Source organism: Prinia subflava, chromosome 8 (assembly GCF_021018805.1).
Source record: "Prinia subflava isolate CZ2003 ecotype Zambia chromosome 8, Cam_Psub_1.2, whole genome shotgun sequence".
Classification (NCBI taxonomy): domain Eukaryota; kingdom Metazoa; phylum Chordata; class Aves; order Passeriformes; family Cisticolidae; genus Prinia; species Prinia subflava.
Genome location: NC_086254.1, coordinates 25,644,948 through 25,661,880, shown reverse-complemented (window position 1 = coordinate 25,661,880; position 16,933 = coordinate 25,644,948). Strand labels below are relative to the sequence as shown.

Here is a 16,933-nt window from a genome sequence, read left to right as displayed (position 1 = left end):
TTTTATGCATAATTATTACCACAGAATTTGCTATCCTGTTTTCCAACTTAATTCCCAGACTGTCAGGAGAATTATCAACCTCTTGAAGGCAGCAAGTTGTGTGACCTGGGTGTAAGGATTTGGCGGGGGAAGAAAGTTCCAGGTTTTGGTCATAACAAAACTTGATTTTTTTTAAAGACCCCAAAACTGTACACTGTGTTTTAAAAAAAGAATACGGGAAAATTGTATGTGAAGTGGTTTTATGCAATAAATAATCTATTTTCTATAAATGTACAAAATCAGTTATACAGCCAGTAAGAAACTGATACAAATGCAATAACTGAAAGATATATTTAATTTTATAACTGTAATAATTTATTTATGAAATATATCCACATATATATAAAATATATCATATGTTTTGACAAAGACCTCCCTTTCTTGTTTCAAACAAAAACTATTACCACTGGTTTAAGCCCTATATAGACATTTTTACTGTTGATTTCTTTTCACATTTCTTTTGGTCTCCATCTTTCTTCTTATAAAATATAATTTAACAACATGGGTTTATAGTTTAACCTATGTGGAAAGGAAAAGGGGAAAGTCTGCATGAAGGTCAGCCAACCCCCCAAAAATTTGTAGTGTCACAAATGAGGGACTTCCTCTCTTTTTAAATAATATAGAACAGGATTTGCAAAAGTTACTCTTTTTCCTTTGCTGACTCTTGCATCTTGTCGCAAAAAGAAGTCCATAATTTCTGAAGAAATAGTTTACACTGAAAAATGTCCAGGGTTGGATTTAATCCTTATTGCCAAGTTTCCAGGTTATTTGGTGCTGGTGTTTCAATGGAGAGATAAAGGTGGGATTTGTAGCACTGGCAAAGCTCAGGGGACGTGCTGTGGGTGTGACCTGTAGGGGCCTGGGACAGCAAATGGCCAGCACAGAAATTACTCTGATGGCATCAAATTCCACAGTCCTACCCTTGCATCTGTAGGAAAATTCTTTGGGATGCATCACTGAAGTTCTGTTCACCAGCTACAGTGCATTCCCAAATAATCACTGTAAGTGTGTTTGAATGGAACTTCCAAGTGCAGGAATAATTTGTGCCTAAATTAGGTAATCTATTGAATACTCAATGTATACTCTTAACTTGCTATAGTTTATAATAATATTTATATTAGCCATTCATATTTATTCTGCATAGATACTGTCATTTAAACATCTGCCATGAAGTTACAATATGATGATTCAGGCTTGCATACATTAACAAGAGAAATACTTTGTATCTGTTTATTCTTAATGAGAACTCATGTAGAGGCAATCTCCCTCTAACTCTCCACATTCTCCACTTGCAGCTGCCTGCACAGAGCTGTGGATGGATTCTTCAGACACAGAGCAAGCAGTGAGTGGAACAGTTTCTATTGTACTTGTTTAAATCACAGAGAAAAACGTTTCCTGAAGCTTTGCATTGCTGAAGTTTGGGTCTGCCTTTGAAGTTTTCCTCAATAGTGATACATTCCCTGCCAGGTTACATGATAAATAATTATCCTTTTCTGAGGCTCCCTCGAGGGAGAAAAGCTTCTTCACACGGGTTCCCATGCCCTCAGAGTGGCACTGCTGAAGTGGAAGTGTTGCCTGCTGCTGAATTCTCCACTGGCATCACACTGAAGCATCAAGTTTGTCCATCTCAAGGGAGAGTTGTAGTTTAAGTTCTTGTTTCTGAGCTCCAGCAAATAAATGTTAAAGCTTTAAAAGAAACAAACAAACAAATACAGCCAAACTGTTATGTACTCAGCACTAAGTCCCTGTTACCTGAGATAATTGTGGTTGCCCTCCTTGGTTATGTGTACACAGAGCGAGCTCTAAACAGTTCTCTAATTAGCTCTGCTCACATAATCACAGCAATAAATTCAGCTTGGGCACTTCTAATCCACCTCCTTCCCTTCACAGCAAAAAATTTGGGGTATTGGTGTGACTTTTTTAGAAGTGACAGTATTTGAAACTGGCTACTGGGTCACAGTAACTTCCTTATACCTGACATCGAAAGCAGATTTACTTTTCCCTCCAGATATTTCTTCCACGAAGTTTTTCCTCTTTCTTTACCTTAACACTTCAACTTTACTGGAGCACTGCACTGGGACGTGTAGCTTAATTTGCTGCAGTGCTAAATGAGGAAAAACATGATAGACAGCAACAGCCCTTGTCCTAAAAAAAGGCCAAAATATGTATTGGCTTACAGCCAAATAATCCAACTTTTGAAGGAGTTACACCAGTACAAGAGAGGTTGTAGAAGTTCTGTGTAAAGTTTATTTTAAAAATTAAATTAGGAAAAAAAACCCCAAACAACTCATGGGCCAAATTCTGTCCTCATTTAGGAAAGAGCGGTAATATTCAGTTGAAAGAATTAAGGGTTTCGCAAGTACAAAGAACATTTATGGAAAGTGAATAATTCTTTTTAACATTAAGCATCTGTAACATACCTGATTGTTCAGAATCCTGCAGACTCTCTGTGCTACTGAACGAAATTTTCCTCTTCCCTGCATTGGTCTTTCTCCTCTGTCTTTTTCAATGATCCATGATTTCTGTAAAATAGAGATTGCCTAAACTTTCCACTGTGTTCCCATCAATGTTCCCACAGATGAAATGACAATTTCATGCTCTTTGTTAGACAGCACAAAATATTCTGGAATAGTGCAATGTTCAGTGTGTCCCTAACTGGACAGATCTGCTGTTTCAAAAGCACCACAACATAAAAAGAAACAGGAAAAAGAAAATTCCAAGCAGTACTGGCTGGCTCTGGCCTCTTTCCTTCACTCATTAAACTGTGATGTGACACAGGAGTTTTCTTGCTTTTTTCTTCCTATTCACTCCCCCTTCCCACTGAAGGGGAAGTGAACAAGCAGCAGTGTAAGTGCTTGGCCGCAGGCCAGGGTTCACCCACCACAACTGCAGAGGGGAGTTTTATTTAAAATCAATATCTTTTAATTAGTTCCGCTTGATAAATGCAACTTGATTCATTTTTCTCCACGAAATGGCCTCACCATGCGGCCAGGTCGCAGTGATAGGGAAAGACACTCACCTTCTCCTGTCCTGCATCCTTCTGCAGAACTGCAGACACTGCTTGTCACGAGCATCCGAGCAGGAGCATCGGGACGAGGGCTGGGGAGCGCTCTGAGTCTGGCCCGTGGACCTTTTGCCTCTAAAGCTGCCTCTGTAGTTAGACAGTCCATATGGAACAGTCCTCCTGTTGTGAGAATCACACGTATCGTGTATTTTAGGAACCAGTTCAAGTTATGTTCCCTCTCTTTTCTATTTTAGTGAAGAGATCTGTTGATGGGAAGCAATAAATAGTGGCAGAAAAATCAATGTTCTCATGTAAGTTCTCCCTGTACCAGATCATAACTTCAGCTCCATCAACTCAGGCTTTCACCAAGTTATAAATAAGCAGATAGTCAGTGCTACTGGAAGGGTTAATTGGCAGCTACAGTATCAAAAAAAATCTTGGAATAACTAAGAGATGATGCAAATCCATCCCCAGGTTATTGTTTATTTTACTCCTTATTCCTGTGTTGTGTTTGTTTCCCCACCAAATGCACAAAATCTGTTACATTCAGTGCCTTGGCTGGTCTGAAGAGACAGAGGAGCTGTGCTGATTTCACCAGATCAGTAACATTGTGTAGCTATCAGATAGTTCATGGATCTGAGCCTGATTTGAGCATTAATTTTATCCCTGAGAAACTGAGAAAACTGTCAGTAGGATTGATTTACTGCATCATGTTTGGAACACGACCCCTGGAGTCACAAATATGAGAAACTCCCAGATAATCCTCCTTGTATGGTTCTACCTTTCTGTGAGAGATCCTATTCTGTGCTGCAGAAATAGTAGGAGGTCCCTCTCTTTATTTCCCTGCATGATTTGCTCTTTAATGGGTTATAGTCAATACTATTATCAGAAAAGGACATGGTTCATCACTGCCTGCTAATATCCCCAAAAAGTGTTTGATAGTTTGGATTGATGTCATAAATTGCTCCCCTCCAAGCTGTTAAAGAAGCTCAGTCAACAGCAGCTGTACTGCCCACGAAACTTCTGGAGACTCATAAAAGTTCCTGAGGACTTGAGGGATGGGCTAAGCAAGCAACAAATCCACAAACACTAAAAATCTGAAGAGAATCTCATATTCAAAAGCAAGAAAGAGGAGGGAAGGAATGAAAAAAAAAAAAAAGGCAGGGAAGAGGAAGTCAGAGTCAATCTAGAAAGGTTACAGAAAGGTTACAGAACAAAGCCTGAATAATGAGTCTGGAACCATTACCTTCACATAGCTCTGCTTCTTTCATTTGCTTTCATAAAAACATCATTAGGCTGCTAATGGGAAAGCTGCAGATTTTCCATTTTCCCACACACATGGTGGGCTGAAAGGTTCAGAAACATTATTTTCCTAATCTCTGCAATAATTCTTGATGCAACATCAGTGCAGTTGATGCAAATCATTTATTCAAGCCTCTGCACTCGTAATACATTTGTAAGAGGGCACCTCGTCTTTCACAGCCTGAACCTGCCAGAGTTGGGTTAATCACAAAATCATCCTGAGAGAGAGAAAATCACAGGCAATATTCTGTGTTCAGAGCCCAGGGGATGGTTTTTCTCCAGCAGCTCCTGCTCTGCCTCCATGCAGAAAATGTTCCTTATTTTCACCACTTTACTCCTATGCCAGGTCACAGGGAGAGACCAAGAATATCCATATTTGCCTTAAAAGACTTTAGGACTTGATATTGGCCTCCCTTCTGAAACCATCATTTAAAAAGCCTTCTGTTGTCTTTAGGATTAGGATCAAGTCCCATTTTATAATTTAAGGCTATTAATAATCCTATACTGACATCTGCTTTATAATAATGAATGTGAAATGGCTAATGTAGAGAACTTATGACATAAATAAATCCTCCATGGTTGTATTTTTTTACACATTCATGTCTTTTATGAAGTAAGAACTGGTATTTAGAGGCAGGAGTGGGGGAAAGTTCTTTTATTTTTACCAGTGGCAAACCCTCTATGAAAACTGTCTGGTAAAATCCTGTTATTCAATTTCCTGCTCCGAAACTGAAATGGAAAGTTGAATTTTATGTGTTTTAGACAAGTGTGAGAGCCTTGTTTAATGACAGATAGTTTGACTGGGCATAAAGAAACCTTCTTACAGCTTTTGCCAATGTCATCCTACATTATGCTAATGAGACATAAAACACTGTGGTGTGTTATTCTCATTATTTAAAGTCATTCCTTGTTCAAAAGTTCATTCTTTCAGACTATGATACCAGGCTTTTTTACTCACAGCTTGCCCTGAGTCAGAGGCTCTACCTGAATAGCCAGAGAGCAAGAAAGGCATGAGTTTTATTCTTAATTGCTGCAACTGGAAAATTAATGGACCAACCAGAATTGTCATCAACTTTCAATTTTACCTTAATCCATCCCTATGTGAACTACAGTGATTGAGGAAGGGGCCCATTACCAATCTGCTGCCTTTCCTGAGAGACAGTAAATTCCAGCAAACAGGGAGGAGTGGAGAATATAATTATAATTACATGTGATAAGAGCCATGAATCACAGCCTTAAGCAATGGAGGAAATTGGTATTTTAGATACTGCTTGTGATCTTTCTAATGAAGTACAGTTTGCTTCATCGCTTAGAAAATGTATTCAAGGGTACTTCATTCTCAGTGGACCAGAAACTTGTGCCCATGAAATGACATTTTCAAGCGTTTCAAGTTTCAAAGGCTTTTAACCAGAATGTCCAAGTGAAGTTTTCGTGTAAGGTAATGTGCAGATTTGCCAATCAGAGATAGAAATACAATAATACTCCAAATATGCCTGGGTTTGGATTCTAATCCAAACATTCAAACCCAAACCAGATATACCTCCAAAGCAACCCAGAGTCTTTCCAACAATAATCACAAAGAGCTTGATGAGTTGAACACAGAGCACTTTTCAGTGAAAATAAGGATCAGCTGGAGTAGGGCAGAGGCAGAATTGGAGGGGTCCTGACACACCAGATCCTTGCACTGTGTTCCTTGTGGTTATGACCCAGTCCCTGGCCAAGGTACTGGCTGAGCCGTTCACTAATTTTTTGGAAATTTCTCTGCAACATCCAGAGGTTTTTAATTAATTCATTTTTTAAGGTTTACATTTCTCAAGATTATTTGAATTCCTGACCTTTAACTCAGTATGCAGCATTTCTTCCTTTAGGAGAATAAAATCCTCCTGAAGTAAACTAATATGAGTGTAAAATATATTTACAGCTAAGGTGTGCTGTGAGTCCTTTATGCCTTTCTTCTCTACCAAGTGGAAAATAAGCAAACCTAGACATTTCTGAATCAGCCTTTCCAAGGTACTACTTTGAACCGGTATCTGATTTGCAACATCCAAATCTGTGATTTCTGAGGAATTACACTCTTTTGGGAGGTTCACTGTGATTACTTCAGCCAGCCAGGGGGTGCATAAAGGTCTGCATGCTCAGTTCTTAAGTATTTTCTAACAAAGAAAAGGTCTGAGTTTAAGGGAATAGTTACTTCTTCAGTATAAGCTATTTGTTCTTTACTCTCTATGCAAAAAAACCAACAAAACGAGCACAGCTCTCCAGTACTTGCAATTATTCCATGTGTTGTAATTGTGATTAGTCAGTGCAATGGATAATTAACTGAAGATAATCTCATATATAACAGAGCAACACAGAACTAATCAAAGCACAGTGTGTTCTAGTGAGATTGGATATCAGAGCTGAAATAACCTTGATTATTGTGTACTTGGTGTCCACAAACCACAATCAGAAACACTCTCCCCCTAAGAGCTGGCTAGCTCTTAAAGCAAGGACTTGCCATTAAATTAACAGAAATAGGAATCTGTTTGTTGAAAAAGAAGTACCAAGTAATTAGTACCGAGTGATTTTTTTCAGTGTACAGACATTGTGAAACAGTGAAATTTTCCACAGAAGAAAACTGCCTGTTGAAGGATTAATACCTTTAGGTTCAATTGGGAAGTGGGATTTGCCTGAATCCTGCTGTCCCCCACTCACAGTGAATGCTCACAACTCTGGTAGACAAATCCAATTGGTTTATTTTAATTTTTATAACATGTGGCTGAGTTTCTCATGCTGTGTTATAACTGATCTATGAGCTGCTATTATTTTCTACTTTCCCAGCCACTTAAACACAGTAGATACCTCCAGGGCACTGGAGAGTTTCAGCCAAAACAAAGGGATGAGGGGGTTGCAGCAATCATCTTAGATGCTGTGATTTCAGGATTCAGCAATATATTTTCTGGCACACATCCAGGCCAGCCAGGCTCCCAACAGTCTTCAGTGTTTTTGAACAATCCCAAAATGCAGGGATCCCTGTAAAGTCCACTGAGAGCAAAGAACATGAAAGGAAGCAAAATTTCCCATCCTCCAAGTGAGACAAAGTGTCCCCAGAATGAAGGATGATGCTTGGGGGAAATAACAGATATTTCTGTGTATCTTTTAATATAAAGGCACTGCAGTAGCACTTTACAGATGAACAGATCATTGGCTGCTCTGGAAGTTGGCTCCAGCTCTTCCTGTAACAGGCGTGGTTTTTAGGAGTTCACAATAGAGGTACTTCCCATATTAACCCATTCTTATCATTATTTAAGGAGTAAAACATCTCCAAAGGATCCCTGATTTGTTGCTTTGGTGATCCCGTCCACATTCTCAGAAGCTGTGTTATTCCTGAGTAGCTTTTTGAAGTTATTTTCAGATGAAACAGCATTTATCCCTTATAGCCGCACCTTTCTTTTCCACAACCTCAATTTAGTAGTGCTCAGTGTTTCTAGGTACTGAGCAGGCTCCCATTATCTAAAAAATGCACCTCCACAGCCTTGCTATCTTATCGTTTAATTAATACTTGCTAATTTGCAAGAATGCCAATTAGTTTTAGTTCATTAGTTACAGCTACCTTGGGTAATAAGCCAAGGACTGCACATTTCTGCTTCATCCCTCAGGTTCACTGGCCATGTGAGTTCTCTGATTTTCCTCCCCTGGGGCTTCTTGGTACCCAAGTCAGGCACTGTGAGAATCTGGAGGCTGTTTATCTCTCTCCATCCTCCTCCTGTAGCTGTCAAAGGGATGTTACAGGGTTTTTTTCTCAAATACGTTCAGAACAATATCTGAGCACTGCAGTGAAAAGCTGGGGTGTATTTATTGAGGTAAACAACACAAAGCAAGCCTAGGGTGTCCATTAACACCCCAAATCCCCAGAGAGGCTGGGTAGAGCTCACCTGACCTAAAAAACTGAGCTAGTGCTTCACAGAAACACCTCAGCATCTCTTCCAGTGCCTCATACCAATCCCAATCTGCTCCCAGCCCTGTTATGATGATTAATTTAAAGAAATAAGTAAAAATCTGAGCATCATCTTCTGTCAGGCCCAAACTCCCACTCTTCCTTTTCTCCCTCTGACTGGCAGTCAGTACTGTCAGTCTCTTACCAGTGGCACAAAACCACTGAGGTAAAGCCCAAAAGGCAGAGCAGCTGGGAAATATGGATGAAAAGAATCAAATTAAGGTTTTTTTCAAACTAGAATTCAAAGTACTTATTGCTGCTTCAGAAGCCACCACAGCAGAGCACACAAGGAACACACACTAATGCGTGTTCCTACCTCTCTACAGCCTGTACAGTTCAAAACCCACCGCTGGTTTAAAAACAAATAAAACAAAAACCCGGGGGAAAATAAACACATGGTGTTAAAATGTAACACTGGTGAAAGTGACTGTGGTTTGACAGCCCTCGAGAGTGTTTATTCTTGGAATTAGACCAGCAGGAGCAGCAGTAGTGAAATTTCAAAGCCCTGGCTATCAGTGTGTCTCATCCCTGACCTCATCTGCTCAGGGCCAGCTCCTGCAGGGACGTGGGATTGTAACTGCAGAGCGAAATCATTTCAAGTCTTTCTGAGAGACTGCTGTAAAACATCGATCCTGGGAGTACTGTCAGTAAGCTCAAAGATATTCTACTTTTAGACTGAGGAGGGCATGCAAGCTATGCACACTTTCAGGCTCTGAAAGTGTGAGGTTAATACACATTTCAAATATGTAAGAATATCCCATTGAATAGAGAGGCCTAAAATCAAATCTGTTTGTCCACAATAAAATATAACAATTACAGCAGGAGCCTGTTACTGTGTTCAGTAAATCTATCTAAAATACTCTTCATTTCACATGAAGATTTTGCAAGACAAACAGATTCCATGTGAACATGTGGGTAGTAAAGACTGCAAAATCAGGGCGAGCTTCATTCAGAAAAATAAAATCAACCGAACAAAGATTCATCATTTCAGTTTTGGCACTTGGTTCTGCTGGTTAACCATGTGCACTGTTCAGCTGACAGATCAGCTTCCTTATTTGAGCTTCCTGGCTGGCAGCCAGTGTTTTATCATCATGCCTTTGGCTGGCAGGGATTTTCAATCTGATCTAGAGTTTATAACCACCTGCTTAATTGTTTTGCTGAACAAGAGATCTTTAGCTGTGTACTTTTATTTCCAGTAAAATACAGGACATCACCTTTACTTACTTAATGATGAATATAATTATCCAGAATTGAGGTAAGTATAAAAGTTTAGATCATCACTTAATGTCCATAAGGATTAAAAGCATCTTAAATTTTGTTATGTGGGCTTCTGTTCAACAAAGCTTAATCACCAAAGGGATGTAGATAACAAAAAATGTTATAAAGGAAAAGTTGGCCAGCAGAACGTGTAGTTAGAGCAGAGTAAGCACTGGGTTTTATTAAATGTTGTCTTTTAGAACACCCTCCCAAGACATCATCTGTGTGTGTGAGTAAAACTATGAGTGAAGTGATGGTAGGCTACAGCCTGTTTCCATTCTGAGATGACTTTCTGACGATAACCTAAGTCAGTAATGAGCAAAGATCATTAACTCGTGTTTGCTGGAGAGCTGGCTGCAGGTGGGATGTGCTCAGGCTGTTTAGTTCCTGACAAACCCATTCATCACCAATTACAGCAATGACCACAAGTGTCTGAAAAGCTTTTCTCACCTCAGCCAGTGGTCACCTGAGGTCAGGAAAACACATTTCTGTTGGGAGCTGTCTGGAGCTAACTTGTTACTAAGGATTGTCTGACTTGCATGAGTCACAGAAACAAATTTCTTTAAGTGACAAAACATCAGATCCTTCCAGTGCCCCGTGTGCTCACACAGCACGGGACACTCACCAGATCCTCCCAGAGCATCCCACACAGCAGAGACAGACACAAGTCCTGTCTGTGTCCTTGCCCTCCCCCAGAGGACACAGAACATGTGTTAAGTACAGAGGATCAGAGCAGCAACACAGTGTTAGATGAAAATCTGCCTTTCATTTTGTCTATCCAATTTTCCTGATTCAGAAATTCATGTAATTGGCAGACCGAACTCTTAGATCATCATGTAACTGGTCTTTACAGCGTGGTCACAGAATTTCATTCAGTCACTTCTCTTTTGAACATAGTAACAAATACCAAAGTGATTTGTCGTTTAGGAAAGAAACCCACTTTGGCTTTGTTTTGGACCCTTCAGAAGAAATATTCTTATTTTTGGTGCTTACTTTGAGTAAGGAGTTCTTTGGAAATGTCTGGATTATTGCCATAGCTTCCTATTACACTTTTATTTTAGAATTTAAGACCACTTGAGTATCTGTGCCCTCATGAGAGTAACACTTTCTTAGGAGCTGTCACCATTAAATCTATCACTCATCATTCTGAGCATCAATAAAGCTTCATGCAGCAACATTGCTGTTATTGAGTGAACTGTTTCTAATTAACTGTTATTATTGCTGTTGGATGCACAACCTCAGTTCATATTAAAATATAGGACCCCTCTGAAAAAGTGCAGATCTAAAAGTAGTCTTGCCTACATTTTCTTCTCTTGCCTATACTTTCTTCTTTAACTTGCAAATTTAAGCACCAAGCTGTGTCTGTATTACATCCGTGGGTACAGTTTAAAAGACAATTCATTCTTGAAAATGTGTGTGTAGCTATAGATCGAGATAAGCATAACTAATCACTTTAAAAAAATACATTGCAAACTAATTCCTGGTTAATCAATCTTATCAGTGAGAGCAGTTTACCAGCTTTTAATTACCTTTGTTATGCAACGTTTGTCTACACCACATAATTGCATTACTCTCTTCTGACTTACCTGCCTTTCTTTAGGTCATCTTCTTTTCCACTTTCCCACTGTTCCCAGAATGAAAGACTCAAACAAAACCCTATATCAAAACACTGATGCTCTTCGTGGTCAGGACTAAGAGCAGTCCTTCGTAGTCAATTAAAAAACAATACTCAAACCATGTGCAGAAATTATTTCTCATTTAATTGGCAAAAGCTGCAGGAGTCAGAGGCTCCACATTCTGCAATTTTGGGCTTTTCTACAACTGTCACCCTGCTGATCTGAGTGGTTTCTCAGCAGGGATAGAAATAGAGCTTCTATTGTCACTCTGCCTCCAACAGCTTCAATAAAAACTTTAACTGCTTTTCCAGAAAAGGAGGAGAGGCCATCACCAAGATTTGTTTTGAATTTATTACAACAATGCTTAACAGCTCCTGTTGGGAAAAGCAGAGGAAACTAGAGGAGGAATTAAATTTGTCTTTAAAGTACAGAGACAAGAGTAGCCTGAAAACAGAAAGTACTGGGTAATTTTGTGGAGAACAAGAAGTGATTAAGTGAAATAAATAAGTAGGGGGGGGAAAGAAAGAAAAACAGTAAGAAGCAATTGTAGGATTTGGTGGGGGGGAAGGTAAATAAGCAAGAAAAATACCAGAATCAACAGATGTCTGGAAAACTTCTCCAAACTTTAAGACCAACTTTCTGGCCTCTTACTGTGTGTGTGATCCTCCAAATTGCATTGGAGCCAAACTTTTAGTAAATATAAAAACTTTCCACAACATGTGTACAAGAGCAACATAAAAGCCCCTTTTACAAACAGCCAGTCTGTACACATCCAGTGCTTAGTTCCATTTCAAAGGAGCAGTGTAACTTGCTCAGGATATTAAATTGCCCAAGCAGGCCTGGTTCCCCTCATTCACATCCAGAAGAACCTCTTGACTTCCTGAGATATTACTCCAAATCATCACCAGAGCAGAATTAGTGTCTGCTTGTGGGACTAGGAACTTTAAATCCTGCTCCTGTTGCACTGAAATAGTTCAAAATATCCAATACTCTTAATTTAATGGTTACCCCTGCCCGGGGGTATTCCTAGGAAGAGTCCTGGGATTTTTGAAACTCACAACTGCACAATTTCAGCGAGAGTTTTGTACCTCTGTCACCTGTCCATGGCGCAGGACAGCAAAGCTGCCTAGTTCAGAGAGAGTCCAGGAAATTCAGTCCCTGCTGGACAAATTCCAGACTAATTTCACCATCACCCACCCGCTCTTTGTCAGCCTCAGAGGGCTCCCAGCACCCCAATTCACCCAGTCCCAGCAGTGCTGGTAGGTTATACAAGTTCACATCTCTGGAGCTAAAAATGTATTATTCTGCATGAATAATTAATATTGAAACTGAATGTATTCATTCCATGGTTTGCATAGAAACATCCCATCACATGGCATAAAAATTATAACAACAGAATTTCCTGGTCCTCACATTAAATCATTTCAGGTTAACCTATTACCCAGTGGGGGTAGACTTTATACATCTGAGAAATTTGCTATTTTATGTACAACTGACTTCAGTTAAGAAAGCAAAGACTTAGAATCCCAACTGTTTAATATTTGGATTATTATACACACTTCATTGCCAATTCCACAGGTATCATGAAAACGTTATATGCCTTATTTTCCATTTTTTTGTTCTTTCTTTAGTGATATTGGCACAAAACTTTCATGTAGGAAAACTCTCCACATCACAGAATTAATGCACACTAAATAATTTTGGTGCTGGCATGAAAATTGTAAGTCCTGTGGACTTAAAAGAGGGTATCCAAAAAAAAAAAAAAAAAAAAAAAAAAAGAGAAAAAAAAAAAAAGAGGAGTGTGTGTTTAAAATTAGCAGAAGTCTATTTATTCAGTGCGTAGGGCAAAAGGAATGTCATTCCCCCATTTTCGCTGGTGAGGTCTGACTTAAATTTACTGAGTCATAAATATTTGGCTAAAATAACCCTAAGTAATCCTGGGGTGGATTAGTGCAGGTATGGAACTCAAAGAATTGAATGACTTGTGTGAATACATGATACTTACAGATTGGTAGAAGTTCAAAAGACGTCATCAGACATGGCCTCTAGCCAGGACACACACGTGAATTTACAAATTAAGTGCCCTAACCCCCATTTGACTTAACCTAGTTTACTGCTACTTTCTATTTTTCTACTCCTTTTGTTATCTTAATCTCATTAAAAGCTTTCCAATAGATTCAAAGGCAGGTCTGAATCATTTCGACTGTTCCGAGGCTGCACTCACTGGAATACTTGGCAGTATGTGTAGAAGTTCACATCACAGAGTGTGAAGAACTCTAATTTTCGAAGTGATTTTTTTTCAGGCTCGTCTGATCTTCTGATTATTTTTGTACTGAGCTGATCGCTGTGGCTGCTACAGGAATCTATTAGCCTGTAGAATGTTCACAGATCTGAAGCCTGTTTTGGTTACTCAGCCAGACAGGCTCCATACAGCGGTGTAGGAAAAGGAGGCCTCCAACCTTTGGGATGTGTCACTCCTCCTGGATGCTTTTTTCCATTAAACCCTGTCAGTACAGACAGCAGAGCCGCTTTTCTGCACGTGTGCTCCACCCCCAGCGCCCTGTGCGAAGCTCAGAACTTCCAATCCAGGGGAAACGGCTTCAAAATTTGTTTTTATTACCAGTTGAAGCAAAAGCTTGTGTTTCCACAGAGCACAGTTGTAAAAGACGTTCTTTTGTAACATCTTAAAATCTGGCATATTGAGTTTTTCAAACATTATCTCAACGCCTCGGTAGTTTTCCACATCAGTGTGTATCAAACTAGTACAGCCGCACGCACACACACTATTCTCGCTCTCCCAGCGAGTGAGCTGTTAGAGACAGATTTCTCGTGGGAAATCACCGCTTTTCCCTCCTGTCACCCGTGCCCGGCACACCGCGGTCCCTGTCCCGTGTGCGGGGTCCCCGGGCCGGGCAGGTGCCGGGACAGCGGCGCTCCGGGGCCCGGGGGGCTGCGCTGGGCTCCCCCCGTCCCGCCCTGACCCCGGCGGCGGCTCCACCTCCGGCTCCCCCCGCCCGCGGGGTCCCCGGGGCTCCCCCGCCCGCCGCCCGCCCGCCATTTCCCGCACTCACTCGGGGGTGTTGATCCAGATGATGTCGAGGTGGCAGTAGTACACGCACTCCTTGTCCTTGTAGGTGTAGCAAGTGCAGCGCCGGGCCCGGTGCCGCAGCGCTCCGCCGTCCGCCCTGGCCCTGCCGCCCGCGGCCGCCGCCGCTCCGCTCTCGTCGCGCTCTCGGTGCCCCGGGCCGGCCGCCGGCAGCGCGGAGCGGGGCCGGGGCAGCGCGGACCCTGCAAGAGCCGCGGCACTCAGGGCACTCAGCTCGGCTCCCGGCACTCCGGCAGCCCCGCAGCCCCCCCGAGCCACCCCCGCTCCCGGCAGAGCCCCGGGGCTCCGGCAGCACCGTTATGTGCGTGCGGCCCCGGGCTGCAGCGCCAGCCCGCTGCCCTTGGGTTGGACCTACGAACGGCCAGAGGATGGCTTTGGCTCTTTACAGCGCACCGGAGAGGGCTGCTGCTTACAGCCTTTGGGAAGGAGGGAAAAAAAAAAACAACAAACCCAACCACCAACAAAAAAAACCCACCCAGCCTTTCTTTGTGTGCATGCGTGGAAGTGGGCAAAGAAAGAAAGAAATTCACGTTACCTGCAGTCGACGTTATCGTAAGTCCAAAGAGGAACAATAAACCCAGCTCCATTAAACCCAAATTGCACGCTGGTTAACTGCAGGCAAAGGTGAACTGCAGGCGCGACTGAACCGTTCCAGGAGGAATCACTTCAGGTTGGAGGCAGGGAATATCCTGGGGCTGGCGGCACACGCTGCTCCCAGGAGTTCGCTCCCACACGGAGGTGTGATCAGCACTTCTCCCTCGCAGTTATTTTCCTCCAGTGCAGACTTAGTCCTGAAGGGGAGAGTGTTGTCAAAAGAAGGGAAGATCCATCGCTTGGCTTTTCCCACACACACCTCCCACCCCACCCCCAAATCCGATCAGCAACCGGAGCTGCTGTTTTCCAGCTGCAGACGCCTCCCACCCGCCGGCAGCTGCCGGCCTCCCCCGGGGCGCGGGCCGGGGGCGGGCACGGCCCCGCACCGCCCCCGCTCCCCCGGCAGGTAAAAGCCGGGCTCGGGCAACACATCCTCCCGGGAACGCCAGGGGAGGCACAGCCCGCTGTGCGCCTCTGAATTCACCGCTTCCAAATGACCTGCTCCTGCTGCTCCGTGTCCGATTCCAGGAGGGATCGCTTGTGTGATAAAAATGCAGCTTTTTGAGTCTAAGCTGGGCTACAGATTTGAGAGCTGTTTGAGACTTTTTTTTTTCCCCCGAAGACTCTCCCTGGGTGAAACTAAGTCACCAGTTTATTAATACTTTCTTTTCCCTATTTACCTATAAGCACCACTTTGCAGGTAAACCCACCTAGAGTGCAACACTTAAGACAAATTTCATATTTACCTAATGGCTGGGTCTAGAAGAACACTCCAGCCTGTGGCCCCATTTTCTGTCATAATATCAGCTATTAAGTGATAATAGGTCAGGGTTTAATTTGCCATATCGTTTCTTACCTAGTATGTGTAGTATATCCTGTTATGAGAAACATATTATAGAGAACACACAGAGAGAGGTTGCAAACTTAATTGTGGATAGTTTAAATCAAAATCTAATGTTTCATTTAAGAACGTTTCAGTACTAACAGTAAAAGCTGTAACCACAATTTCTTTTATGTATCATGCCAATTTAACACATTCACTAAAATCTGGTTTATGAGTACAAAACTGGTTGGAGGATCAGCCAGGAGTTATCCAAGTGAGGATCTGTTCTCTACCACCTCACATTCTTCTCCAGCCCTGCCCCTGACTGCAGCCTCTGGTGTGGACTATCCAGTAACACTTGCAAAGAAACCTCATTAAGATGTCATGTTTTGTCAGCTTGTCAAGCCTTGCCTTTTGTCAGTGCTGAAGATTGAGAGTTTTGCATTGGGCCGTATCCCCAGCTGCTCACAAAAGCACGATGGTCACCAGGCGGGGCAATAGCCTCAAGAGAGCCACAGCTCTCTGTGGAAATTTAAATTGCTTTAATTTCACCTTTGTGCAAATGACAAAATGTCATCATTAATATAGGGGGGGAATAGAAGCCCTGTAAATTACTAAATTCAAAAGTATATTGAAGTTAATGCTCGAGCTGGGAAAGAAGTGCTTGCTCACCTTTCTGGAGATCTGCAATGACCTGAATGTTTGCACCCTTTGTTTTGAGGGGTTGGGGATCTGTGTGTGTTCAAGTCACACTCCCCAAGCATCAGCAGAGTTACAGTTTGGCCTCACAGTTCTATGGGTGCTCTGTTTTGAAAAATATTGTGATAAAACATCTCTGAAAAAAAGAATTGGTTTGAAGTTATTTCCTTTTCTTATATATCTAGAAAAAACTAATTGCTTCAGATCAGGAAGTTCTGGATATCATAGTCTCATGCTGTTGGATACAGGATTGATTTTGACAAATGCTTGTGATTGTGTTCTAACTTATCAGGGAAATAAAAAGATTTATTGATCAGTTACTGTTTAACAGAAGCTGAGTAGGAAGTACTGGTCACATGTTGCATGTATTATAAGTAACAACAATGAGTCTAAATTCTGATTCATTTATTTCATTTTCCTTATTGCAACTGTTATTCATTTTTATAATAATGATGCAAATTTATCATAGAAATAACAAATAGAAGTTGTGTTGTGTGAACTGATTTAACAACATTTT

The 16,933-nt window shown here is 41.7% G+C and overlaps 1 protein-coding gene across 2 annotated transcripts; it reads right to left on the bottom strand.

The window, feature by feature from the left end:
* Positions 1 to 316: 316 nt before the first annotated feature.
* On the bottom strand, positions 317 to 15,318 carry EDN3 (endothelin 3). Of its 2 annotated transcripts, XM_063404261.1 has the most exons (6): positions 15,186 to 15,318; positions 14,836 to 15,091; positions 14,266 to 14,482; positions 3,059 to 3,223; positions 2,460 to 2,561; positions 317 to 1,725 (listed from the first exon to the last, which is right to left on the bottom strand). In XM_063404261.1, exons 2-5 carry the CDS (start codon positions 14,885 to 14,887, stop codon positions 2,492 to 2,494), a joined length of 504 nt encoding a protein of 167 aa, XP_063260331.1. In that variant the 5' UTR covers positions 14,888 to 15,091; positions 15,186 to 15,318; the 3' UTR covers positions 317 to 1,725; positions 2,460 to 2,491. The 2 variants fall into 2 exon arrangements, with proteins under 2 accessions (XP_063260331.1, XP_063260330.1); XM_063404260.1 differs by lacking the exon at positions 15,186 to 15,318 and having other exon boundaries at positions 14,836 to 15,179.
* Positions 15,319 to 16,933: the final 1,615 nt, after the last annotated feature.